Source organism: Muscardinus avellanarius (assembly GCF_963383645.1).
Source record: "Muscardinus avellanarius genome assembly, chromosome: 3".
Taxonomy (NCBI): domain Eukaryota; kingdom Metazoa; phylum Chordata; class Mammalia; order Rodentia; family Gliridae; genus Muscardinus; species Muscardinus avellanarius.
The window spans coordinates 44840217-44853882 of NC_137788.1; the positions used below are offsets into that span (position 1 = coordinate 44840217).

A 13666-nucleotide genomic window follows, 5' to 3' on the forward strand; every position below is an offset into this window, starting at 1 on the left:
AACTTAACTTTTAGTCTTTTTGATTAATAAATAAATAAAATCTATTCCCCTTAGGGAATTTCAAAAAAATAGATCACAACCCAGGTGTGGTGGTACAGGCCTGTAATCCCAGTATTTAGGAGGTTGAGAGAGAAGGAAAACATGTTTAAAAATAAAAAAACAAGCCGGGCTTGGTGGCACACGCTTTTAATCCCAGCATTCGGGAGGCTGAGACTAGAGGATCGTGGTTGGCAGCCAGCCTCAGCTACTTAGTGAGGCCCTTTGCAACTCAGTGAGACCCTGTTTCAAAATAAAGAATAAAAATTTGGGCAGGGGATGTAGCTTGGAAGTCAAATGCCTCTGGGTTCCATCCCCAGACCCGCAAATAATAATAATAATAATAATAATAATAATAATAATAATAATAATAATAATAAATTAAAATAAAATTTAAAAAATTAAAAAAAAATAAAAAACAATATAGGGTTGGGAGTGTAGCTCAGAGGTAGAAAGGTCCTGGGTTTAATCCAAAGTAACACACACACACACACACACACACACACACACACACAAAGATGGAAGATAATTTCAAAAGTTGAATTTTAAAACACTACAATCAATTATCATATCATGGGAATAAAGAGATAACTAAGTAACTACTCTGAAATAAATAACTTTTTTTTTTTTTTTTGGTGGTACTAGGAATGGAACCCAGGGGCATTCTACCTCCAAGATACACCCCCAGCCCTATTTTGTATTCTATATTTTGAAACAGGGTCTCACTGAGTTGCAAGGGACCTAAGTAGCTGAGGCTATGTCCCAGAACCATGATCCTCCTGTCTCAGCCTCCCGAATGCTGGGATTACAAGTGTGTTCCACCACTCCCAGCTACAAACATTTCTGACACATTAAATTATAAATTGCTGGGTGTGGTGTCGTACACCTATAATCCCAGTACTTAGGAAGCCAAGACAAGAGGATCACAGATTCGAGACCAACTTCTGCAACTTAGCAAACCTAGCAAGATGCTGTTTCAGAAGAAAAACTAGGGCTGGGGGTATAACTAGGGGATAGAATGTTCCTCGTCTCAATGCCTAGTACCATTAAAAGTTTAATTAATTAAATAAATAAAGTGTAAGTCTCATGAGACAGGGAACAGGGGAAGTAGGTGCAGTCAGGGAATTCATACAGACAATTTGTGCAGTGCTCTTTCTTAACTAAGATATCCTGCTAGCATCTAATTAGACAAAGCAATATTTTTACCTATCCACAAGATGATCACACTCTGGAGCCAATGAAATTGAACAGTGTTCCCAGAAAGGACCTCTCAGTTCTAGAAAATCCTATGAATACTTATCCCTTCTTCTGAATGCTCACTCCCCTAAGTAATATAAACAGGAATCCCACATCAGATGGGTACATCTCAGCCATAGAGCACACTGGCACTCAGCCTCTGAGTGTGTACTTTGGCTTTATGACAGACTCTCTCTCACACTCTGATGCATATGTTTAAATTCTATTCTGAAACACAAATAAAAAGTTGGAGAGCTCAAGTAGAAGTCTACTCTATCTCTGGAGACCTCCTGGAACCCCTGACTAGTGACAATAGCATTTTACTCATTATTTTGTATATATATTCTCAAAATAATAAAACAGCTGGGCATGGTAGCACATGCTTATAATCCCAGTACTTGAGAGCCTGAGATAGAAGTATCACAGTTTGAGGTCAGTCTCAGCAACTTAGAGAGACTCTGTTTAAAAATTAAAAAGAAAAAAAAAAAGAACTGGAAGTATAGCTCAGAGATAGAATGCCCCTGGGTTCAATTCCCAGTATCACATACCCAATATCATACACAATAATAGTAACAACATTATTATTATTGATTGCCTGCTAGGTGCCAGGCACTACACTTGCTATTTCACATAAAACTTGTCATTTCAATTCCCCTAATAATTCAGTAAGCTTGGTATTATTATTAATTCAATAAGATTGGTATTATTTTGTTATTATATTCAGTAAGATTAGTATTATTGGTAAAATTACGAGCTCGTAGTTTTCACAAGAATATAGCAATATTAAGTCGGAGAAAATGAATTTCAATTCATGCATGTCTAAATTTTATTACTTTTTTTTGGCAGTACTAGGGATGGAACCCAGGGGCATTCTACCTCCAAGGTACACCTCAGCCCTATTTTGTATTCTTTATTTTGAAATAGGGTCTCACTAAGTTGCAGAGGTCTCACTAAGCAGTTGAGGCTGGCCATGAACCTGCAATCCTATCTCAGCCTCTGAAGTACTGGGATTACAAGAATGTAGCACCACGCCTGGCTGCATGTCTGAATTTAAAGCCAATACTCTGGCCATAAGATTGTACAATAAAGGAGCTAGGGATATAACTCAGTTGTAGAGCACTTGCCTATTATGTGTGAAGCCCTAGGTTAAATTCCTAGTACTGTAAACAAAAACAACAAACAAGCAAAATAAGGAGGTAGGCCATAGTTTGCCAACCCCGTGATAAATGAAGTCAGATTCATGAATGTATTTACTGAACAAAGGGAAGGAAAAGAAGAAAAAAAGGAAAGTAAAAGTGAATGCTACCTCTGTTTTATCATTAAAATAAAAAGAACTATACTTAGGGAAGAAAAGCTATGAAACATACATTTCCCTCCAAATAACAACAACAAAAAAAAGCATACTTTTTCAAGTCGAAAGATGTGATCTCTTTCTAAGCGTTCTTCTGCTTGTTTCAAGCCTAGCCTCTGCTCAGGTGTCAATGTAGATTCATCTATCACAGTGGCATTTTCTAAATAGTCCATCTCTGAAGAATTTTCTTTATTAGACTCATCATTCTTCATTTTACCTAGAAAAGGAAGCAATGACTTAGTTACCATCATCAGAAATGGTAATCTTTTTAATTAATAAAAAGCAGACATTCAATTTAAATAAAAGCTGAGGAAGCTTGTTACTACTAGGTCTGCCCTGAAATAAATGCTCAAGGGAGTCCCACAGGTTGAAGTGACAGGATACTCAACAGTAACTAGAAGCTGTGTGAAGAAACAAAGATCTTTAGGTAGATAACATGGGTAATGATAAGAGCTACCATTATTGTAACCAAAGTTTGTAACTGTACTTTTCTTTCCTACATGACTTCTTAGACTCAAAATTTACTAATCTAAAAGTATTGATGTTAGGCCGGGCGTGGTAGCACACTCTTGTAATCCTCGCGCTTGGGAGGCGGAGACAGGAGGATTGCGTAGGTTCAAAGCCAGCCGCGCTGGCGTAAGAGACCCTGTTTCAAAAATATAAAATAGGTCTGGGAGTGTAGCCCGGAGGTAGAAGGGTTTCCAGGAACCCCAGTACCACAAAAATAATTAATTAATTAATTAATTTTAAAAAGGGCTGGGCATATAGCTCAGTGATATAATAAGCCCTGGGTTCAATCCCCAGTATTTTACACACACACACACACACACACACACACACACACACACGTTTATATGCCATCAACTGAAATAAAAAGTAGCTATTTCTGAACCTTTAATAGCATTTCTCCAAGTGTAGCAAATAATGATTCAGAAATGTTTCTTTTTATTTCTACATCAAGATAAAACTGAGTCAGGCAAGGGACACATATCCCTAATCCCAGTATTTGGGAGGTTGAGACAGGAGGATCACAGGTTCAAGAACAGTGTCAGCAATTTAGCTAGACCCTCAGAAACTTATCAAGACCCTGTTTCAAAATAAAAAGAGCTAGGAGTGTAGCTCAGAAGTAGAATGACCCTTGATTCAAAAATGAAGAAAAAAAAAAAAGACTTTTAATTTTGAAATGGGTCCTCACTAAATTGTAACCCTCTGGTCTCAGCCTCCTAAGTACTAGGATTATAGGAGTGCAACAGCATGCCCAGCTAATTTTGTTTCTTTCTTGGTACTGGGGATTGAACCCAAGAGCATCCTTCCTCTGAGCTACACTTCCCAGCACCTTTTTATTTTTATTTATTTATTTGTTTGTTTGTCTGTTTGTTTTTGGAAATAGGGTTTCACTAAATTGCAGAGGCTCTCCATAAATCACTGAGACTGGTCTGAAACCTATAACCCTCCTCTTTCTTTCAGCCTCCCAAGTACTAGGATTATAGGTATACCACCATACCTTTCTTTCTTTTTCTTTTTTTCTTTTCTTTCCTCTCTCTCTCTTTTTTTTATTTTTATTTTATTTTATTTTTTTGGTACTAGGAATTGAGCCCAGTGGCATTCTACCTCTGAGCTATTCCCTAGTCCTTTTTTTTTTTTTAATTTGAAACAGATTCTCATTAGGTTGCTGAGACTGGTCTTGAGCCTATGATCCTCCTGTCTCAGCCTCCAAAGTACTAGACTTACAGACATGCGCCACCACAGCCAGCTAAGCTTTATTCTTTCAACCATGGAAACAAGAAAAAAAGATCACCAAAAATTTTCATTAATTTAATCAAAATCAAATAAAAATTATTCAGAATAATGCCAGGATTGGTGGCACTCATAATCACAATACTTGGGAGGCTGATACAGAAGGACTGCAGATTTGTCGCCAGCCTCAGCAATTTAGGCCTTCCACCACTTAGTAAGATTCTGTTTCAAAATAAAAAATAAATTAAAACTGGGGGGCTGGGCGTGGTGGCGCATACTTGTAATCCCCACGCTTGGGAGGCGGAGACAGGAGGATCACACACGTTCGAAGCCAGCCTCGCTGGGCTGGCTTAAGAGACCCTGTTTCCAAATAAAAATATAAAATAGGTCTGGGAGTGTAGCCCAGAGGTAGAAGGGTTTCCAGGAACCCCAGTACCACCAAAAATAAATAAATAAATAAAAAACTGGGGGCATACCTCAGAGGTAGAATGTCTCTAGGTTGAATCCCTATCACAAAAATAATAACAACAACAACAACAATAAAACCACAATGGTGGTATATACTTTTAATTCCAGTAGCTGAGACAATAGGATTATAGGTTCAAGGATAACCTCAGCAACATTGTAAGATTCTCAGTAACCTAGCCAAGATCCTGTGTCAAAACAAAAATAAAAAAAGGGCTGGGACTATATCTCAGAGGTAGAATGTCCTTGGGTTCAATCCAGCAAAAAAAAAAAAAAAAAAAAAACCTCAGAAAACATGAACAATGTTTCTAAACAATTACTTAAAACTAAAACCAGGATCCCAGAACACAAAAAACTTTACAACAGTTCCCAAGTAAATTACAACAATGTCCCAACCTTTGACAGTCTTTTTCCTATCAAAGAACTGGCTGCACTATAGCCAACAAGATTTTTTTGGAAGTGTCGGGGAGACTAGGGATTGAACCCAGAGGCATTCTACCTCCAAGCTAGATCCCCAGCTAGTTTGAGTTTTTATTTGTGAGACAAGATTTTACTAAATTGCAGGGTTTGGCTTCAAACTTGTAGTTCTCCTATCTCAGCCTCCCAAATATTGGGATTATGGTCATGTGCCACCACACTCAGCTTAATAAAATTTTTTTTAAATAGAAAATCTGTTCTGTACATATTTTAGACATTAGTCCTCTAAAACATAGACAATACACACAATAACGCAATTAAAACTGGGCAACTGAACTAAATAGACACTTCTCAAAGACGAAATACAAAAGGCCAAGAAATATATGAAACAAATGTTCAACATCATTAATTATTATGGAAGTACAAGTCAAAACTACACTGAGACTCCATCTAACTCCAGTTAGAATGGCAATCATCAAGAGTACAAATAAAGCCAGGCATGGTGGCACACACTTGTAATCCCAGAATTCAAGAGTCTGAGACCAGAGGACCATGGTTAGTGAGGCCCATCTCAACTCAGTGAGACCCTGCTTCAAAAATAAAAAGACTGAGTCGGGCGTGGTGGCACACGCTTGTAATCCCAGCATTTGGAAGGCTAAGACTGGAGGATTGCAGTTCGCAGACAGCCTCAGCTACTTAGTGAGGCCCTTTGCAACTAAGTAATACCCAGTTTCAAAATAAAGAATAAAAAATAGGGCTGGGGGTGTAGCTTGGAGGTAGAATGCCCCTGGGTTCCATCCTCAGTACTGCAAAATAAATAAATAAATAATAAATAAATAAATAAATAAACAAACTAAAAAATAGGGCTGCTGGTATAGCTTGGAGGTAGAATGCCCCTGGGTTCCATCTCTAGTACTGCCAAAAAAAACAAAAAAAAAAACCCCGAGTACAAATAAGCCGGGCATAAGAATGGATCAAAGAAGATGTAAGAGGTGAAATCAAGAAATTTCTAGAAACAAATGAAAATAAAGATTACAACATATCAAAACCTCTGGGACACTTTGAAGGCAGTATTAAGAGGAAAATTTATAGCACTGAGTGCTCACATAAGAAAAACAGAAAATCTTCAAATAAATAACCTAATGACACACCTCAAAGCCCTTGAAAAGCAGGAACAATTGAACCCCAAAGCCAGCAGAAGACAGGAAATTATTAAAATTAGAGCAGAAATGAATGAAATAGAGAATAAAAAAACAATACAGAAAATCAACAAAACCAAAAGCTGGTTTCTTGAAAAAATTAACAAGATAGATAAACCACTAGCCAACCTAACTAAAAAAAAAAAAAAAGAGAGAGAATCAACCCAAATTATGAAGATAAGGGATGAAAAAGGAGAAATTACTACTGACAGTGTAGAAATCCAGAGGATTATCAGAAACTACTTTGAAAAACTATACTCCAACAAAATGGAAAATCTGGAGGAAATCGGCAACTTCCTAGATAAATACAACCTTCCTAAACTGAGTCAAGAAGATATAAAACACTTCAACCAACCAGTAACAATCAAAGAGATTGAAACAGCAATAAGGAGCTTATCATCAAAGAAAAGCCCAGGACCAGATGATTTTCCAAGTGAATTCTAGAAAACCTTTATAGAAGAGCTAACCCCAATACTACTAAAACTATTTCGTGAAATAGAAAAAAAACAGGACTCTCCCAAATACATTCTATGAAGCCAATATCACACTAATACCCAAACCGAATAAAGACAGTTCAAGGAAGGAAAACTACAGGCCTATGTCTCTGATGAACTTGGATGCAAAACTATGAAACAAAATACTAGCAACACGCATTCAAAACCACATCAAGAAAATCATACACCATGACCAGGTAGGGTTCATCCCAGGGATGCAAGGCTGGTTCAAAATATGAAAATCAATGCATGTAATTCATCATATAAACAGAATCAAAGACAAAAATCACATGATCATTTCAATAGATGCTGAAAAAGCATTTGATAAAATTCAACATCCATTTATGATAAAAACACTGCAGAGAATTGGAATAGAAGGAACATATCTCAACATTATTAAGGCAATCTACAATAAGTCCACCACCAACATCATATTAAATGGGGAAAAAATTCAAGAATTCTCCCTAAAAACAGGAATGAGACAAGGATGTCCATTATCACCACTTCTCTTCAATATAGTACTTGAGACTCTAGCCAGAGCAATAAGGCAAGAAAAGGAAATCAAAGGAGTACAAATAGGAAAAGAAGAACTCAAACTTTCACTATTTGCAGATGACATGATACTATATTTAGAAAACCCAACAAACTCAACCAAAAGGCTTATAGAACTGATCAACAAATTCAGCAAAGTATCTGGATACAAAATCAATCTTAAAAAATCAGAAGCTTTCCTGTACAGCAACCATAAATCCACTGAAAAAGAAATTCAGAAAACACTTCCACTCAGGATCTCCCACAAAAAAATAAAATATTAGGAATAAACTTGACCAAGGAGGTAAAAGATCTCTACAAAGAAAATTATAAAACACTGAAAAAAGAAATCAAAGAAGATCTTAGAAGATGGAAGGATCTTCCATGTTCATAGATTGGCAGAATAAATATCATTAAAATGGCCATCCTTCCAAAAGTGATCTACAGATTTAACGCAATGCCCATTAAACTACCAAGATCATTTCTCACAGACATAAAAAAAAAAAAAAAAATCAGTCCTTAAATTTATCTGGAATAACAAAAAGCCCAGAATAGCCAAGGTAGTTCTCAGCAACAAAAATCATGTAGGAGGAATCACAATACCTGACTTTAAACTATACTACAAAGCCATTGTAATAAAAACAGCATGGTACTGGTACAAAAACAGATGCATAGACCAATGGAGCAGAATAGAAGACCCAGAAACAAGTCCACACACTTTCAGCCAATGGATTTTTGACAAAGGGGCCAAAAACATACACTGGAAAAAAGATAGCCTCTTCAACAAATGGTGTTGGCAAAACTGGTTAACCATGTGCAGAAAATTGGAAATTAATCCCACTTTCTCACCCTGTACAAAAGTCAACTCAAGATGGATCAAAGACTTGGAAATCAAACCAGAGACCTTGAAGCTCCTTGAAGAGGGCATAGGTCCAACACTACAACACATAGGCACAGACAAACATTTCCTCAACAAGACCCCAAAGGCACAACAAATTAAAAGGAGAATCAATACATGGGATTGCATGAAACTGAAGAGCTTCTGTTCAGCAAAGGAAACTGTCAAGAACCTCAATCAAGAGCCAACAGAATGGGAGAAGATTTTTTGCCACCTACACTTCCGATAGAGGACTAATATTTAGAAAATACAGAGAACTCAAGAAACTCAACACTAAGAAAACAAAGCATCCAATAACAAAATGGGCAAGTGAACTAAATAGACACTTCACAAAAGAAGAAATTCAAATGGCCAATAAATGCATGAAAAAATGCTCAACATGTCTGGCAATCAGAGAGATGCAAATCAAAACTACCCTGAGATTTCACCTTACTCCAACTAGAATGGCAACCATTCAAAACACAAACAACAACAGATGCTGGAGAGGATGTGGAGAAGTGGGAACTCTAAGACATTGTTGGTGGGATTGCAAATTAGTGCAACCACTTTGGAAAACAGTATGGAGAATCCTCAGAAGAATGGGAACAAATCTACCATTTGATCCATCAATACCACTTCTAGGTATCTACCCAAAAGAAAAGAAACCAAATTACCAAACTAATGCATATGTATCTATGTTCATAGCTGCACAATTCACCACAGCCAAACTGTGGAACCAGCCAAGATGTCCATCAACAGATGAATGGATTACAAAACTGTGGGATATGTACACAATGGAATTTTACTCAGCCATCAAAAAAACCTCAATTACATCATTTTCAGGGAAATGGATGGAAATGGATGGACATTATGCTAAGTGAGATTAGTCAGTCACAAAAAATAAGAAATCAGATGCTTTCCCTAATATGTGAGAGTTAGGGAGAAATGGGTCATAGGAGGAACTCTTGAAAGAGGAAATCCTATAGAGGAGCAAACAAGACAACCTAAAGGAGGAGAAAGGAGGGGGGGAAGAGGAAAATCTCTAAAACACACAATGTACTTAAACATATCGAAGTCAACCACTAAGCCGAGCAAGGGAGGGAGGGACGGGGAGGGAATGGGGTGGGAATTGGGTAGGGGTTAAATCAGTGATGTGTGCATGTCTGTACACACAAGTTTTTTACCCCGATATGATGTATGAATATAATACACCAATAAAAATTAAAAAAAAAAAAAGCCGGGCATAGTGGCACACATGTGTAATCCCAGTAAGTACTTGGGAGGCTGAAGCAGGAGGATTGCAGATTCATGGTCAGCCTCAGCTACTTCATGAGGCCCTTCGAAACTTAGTGAGACCCTGTTTCAAAATAAAGAATTAAAAATGGGGAGGGGGCCAGGTGTGGTGGCGCATACTTGTAACCCCAGCACTTGGGAGACTGAGACCAGAGGATTGCGGTTCGTGGACAGCCTAAGCTACTTATGCCCTCTGCAATGTAGTAAGACCCTGTTTCAAAATAAAGAATAAAAATTAGGGCAGGGGGATATAGCTCGGAGGTCGAATGCTCCTGGGTTCTATCCCCAGACTTGCCAAAAAAAAAAAAAAAAAAAAAAAGGAATGAAGTGTAGCTTAGAGGTAGAATGCCCCTGGGTTCAATCCCTAGTACCACATACACACACACACACAAAAGAACAAATAAGAATAAATGCTGGCAAGGATGTGAGGAAAGAGGAACTCTTTTGGGAAATAATAACTCTTATTGGTAGGATTGTAAATTAGTATATCCACTATAGAGATAAATATGGAGGTTTCTCAAAAAACTAAGAATGGAACCACCATTTGACCCAGCTATACCACTCCTCAGTATCTTTCCAAAAGAATTAAAGTCAGAATACCATAGTGATATATACATACCTGTGTTTACATCAGCACTATTCACAACAGCCAAATAATAGAAGCAATTTAGGTGTCTGACACAGATGAGTGGCTAAAGAAAAAGTGGTATATACACATGATGAAATTTTATTCAGTCATGAAGAAGAACAAAATTAGCCGGCTATGGTGGTGCATGCTTGTGATCCCAGCATTTGGAAGGCTGAGACAGGAGGATGACACAGGTTCAAAGCCAGCCTCAACTACTTAGTGAGGCCCATTGCAACTCAGTGAGACCTTGTTTCAAAAAATAAAGAATAGGCCGGGTGTGGTGGTGCACGCTTGTAATCCCCACGCTTGGGAGATGGAGACAGGAGGATAACGCACGTTTGAAGCCAGCCTCGCTGGGATGGTTTAAGAGACCCTGTTTCCAAATAAAAATATAAAATAGGTCTGGGAGTATAGCCCGAAGGTAGAAGGGTTTCCAAGAACCCCAGTACCACCAAAAATAAAATAAAATAAAATAAAAAACAGGGCTGGGGGTGTTGTTTGGAGAGAGCCTCTGGTTTCCAGCCCCAATATCGCTAAAAAAAAAAAAAAAAAGAGAACAAAATTATGTGATTTATAGGAAAATAGATAGAACTAGAGAATATTATGCAAACTGTGGTGGGGAAGGAAAAAAAAAGGATTGAGGAAAGAAACAGTTTAAATAATGCCATGTCCATACATCAAAATATCACTACTAATCTCACTAGCATGTGTGGGGAGGAAGGACAGAGTAGTGGGGTGGGATGTGAATGAAAGTACACCAAAAGATGTGTGCCTATTTTTATCACTTTGAACCTGACTATTATGTATAATTACAATGGACCAATAAAAGTATATAAAAACAATAAAATAAACAGAAAATCTGAACATAGCAGTACCTTGCTTAACTCTTCATGCTTTGTCAAAACACTCATAATGCAAGGTGTGGTGGTGCACGCTTGTAATCCCAGCACTCGGGAGGCTGAGACCTGGAGGATCGCGGTTCGCAGACAGCCTCAGCTACTCAGTGAGGCCCTCTGCAACTCAGTGAGACCCTGTTTCAAAATAAAGAATAAAAAATAGGGCAGGGGGTGTAGCTCGGAGGTCAAATGCCCCTGGGTTCCATCCCCAGACCAAATAAAACAAAAAACAAAAAAAAACCCCACTCATAATAAAGTTCTGATGGGTGTGGTAGCGAGGCCTATAATCCCAGTACTCGGGAGGCTGAGACAGGAGGATTGCAGGTTCAAGGACAGGCTCAATAAGTAGTGAGACTCATCAACCTGGCAAGACTCTGTTTCCAAATAAGAAATAAAATCGGGCTGGGGGTGTAGCTTGAAGGCAGAATGCCTCTGGGTTCAATCCCCAATAACACACACACACACACACACACACACACACACACACACACACACTTTAAAGTTCTGTCATGACTCACAGTGCCCTTTATTCTCCAAAAGGTGCCTTGTCAATTACATCTTTTGCCACGCCCCCCCCCATAATCCCTCTTCTGGTCATACTGGCGTTCAGTCTCATATCACGCATTTTCTCAACCCACAGTTTAAGTCTCACAAATAATCATGTGTTTAAACAACTCTTAAGTTTTTCACAACTCTTAAGGGGTTTTTTTGTTTTTGGTGATACTGGGGATGGAACCCTTCTACCTCCAGCCAGGCTACACTCCCAGACTTATCTGAAAACAGGGTCTCTTAAGCCAGCTGGCTTCAAACCTACGCGATCCTCCTGTCTCCGCTTCCCAAGCGCGGGGATTACAAGCGTGCACCACCACGGCTGGCACATCTCTTAAATATTTGCCAATGAAAATCACTTTTCTCTCTTTATCACTTTTTTTGTCACTTTAAAACCACATATCCCAAGAAACTAAAGGTTAACTACTAGGGCTATTTTTTTTTTTTTTAAGATTTCTATTGCAAACACATGACTGGCATATAATAGGATTGCAGTAAAATACATGTTTGATTAATGATGAAAAATAAGATCATTTTTATAAAAGCATGTAGGGCTGGGTTATAGTCAGTGATATAGCATTTCCCTTAATATGCTCAAGACGCAGGTTTTGAGCTCCAACACCACAAAGTAAATAAGTGTGTGTGTGTGTGTTTCCAGATATATCCAACCAACTAAAGGAGTCACTAAATTTATATGTGCACAGGGGTTTTACCTATCATAATAAATGGAAAGTTTGTGTGGTTTTTTTTAGCTTTAAAAGCTATATTACAAATGCCCTTTTTATAAGTAAAGTAGCTATACCAGGAATAACCTAGGAACATTAATTTAGGGTAATCCCTCCAAAAATTGTGATGTGTGGAATACTCTTAATTTGTACTTACTCAAATCATCTGATACGTCTTCCATTCCTGAAGCACTATCATCAGAATCACCAGCATTATCTGCGTGTGTCTGTTGCTTCTGAGAGAGTGGTAAATTTTCCAGAGCAAACTTTTCTCCCTGTAGTGCTTCAATATTCATTTTATTCACAGAAGTAAAGGAACTTGAAATTTTTTTCCCAGTCTGTTGTAATTCCGTCTGTCTTATGTTTTCTTTGAACAGTGAATGGGATACCTTTTCTGGCTGTGTTGATGAACTACACACCTTTTCTGCTTTCCTCTGTGAACTAAGTACCTTTTCTGCTTCTCCTGCAGGTGAACACGGTGCTTTTTCTGCCTTCACCAGTAAATTCAGTAACTTTGGTGATTTTTCTGCTTTTGTCTGTAAAACGGGTGCCTTTTCTAATTTTGCCTGTGGAATAGGTGACTTTTCAACTTTCACTGGTGAGTTTGGTAATTTTTTTGCTTTGCAATGACTTTGATCTCGAAGGACTAACCCCAAATCTTTAGGGCCTGGAACACTGGTAGCATTTACTTTACATGATTTAACTTCTGCTTTTTCAATACAAATTTCATTTTGCTTGTTTTTTTTACTACTATTTCTACTTGGAGAGCTGGTCCCAATTTCTTTTATGGACTTATCATTTCTAGCTTTCAAAGTTTGATTAGTTACAACTTTAACTGCTTTGCTTTCTTCACAAATAACATTCTTCTTTGGTTCATGATTTTCACTTTTAGATGTCTTAGGCGCTTCCATTATTTGAAAACCTGCTTCTTTCCAATTGTGATATTATAAAATGGCAGATCTCCAGTAGTTTGAATTGCTCCAAATCCAGTTTAGGCAAGTAAACTATTGAGTTAAAAAAAAACACTATTATTTAAAATGCAAAACTATCTTTTAAAATAGTGATACATTTAAAAAAAAGCTTTTTAAATTTGTTCTCAAAACTGAAGAAATCATTTTAAAAAGATAAAACTCAGAAAAGTACATGAAGAGTTAAAAGCCATTGAGTAAATAATAGCCAAATGCTTATGAGAGAAATTCTAATAAACTTAATGGTGATATGTCATTAAAACA

The 13666-nt window shown here is 37.6% G+C and overlaps 1 protein-coding gene across 3 annotated transcripts in view; it reads right to left on the bottom strand.

The window, feature by feature from the left end:
- Positions 1–13345, bottom strand: part of TUT4 (terminal uridylyl transferase 4) — a gene marked incomplete at both ends in the record, with an annotated part of 99374 nt that extends 86029 nt beyond the window's left edge. For all 3 annotated transcript variants that reach the window (XM_080693013.1, XM_080693012.1, XM_080693011.1), the window contains 2 exons: positions 2677–2840; positions 12592–13345. In XM_080693013.1, coding sequence (XP_080549139.1) covers positions 2677–2840; positions 12592–13345 — 918 coding nt within the window. The remainder of the gene's footprint in view (positions 1–2676; positions 2841–12591) is intronic.
- Between the last annotated feature and the right edge of the window lie 321 nt (positions 13346–13666).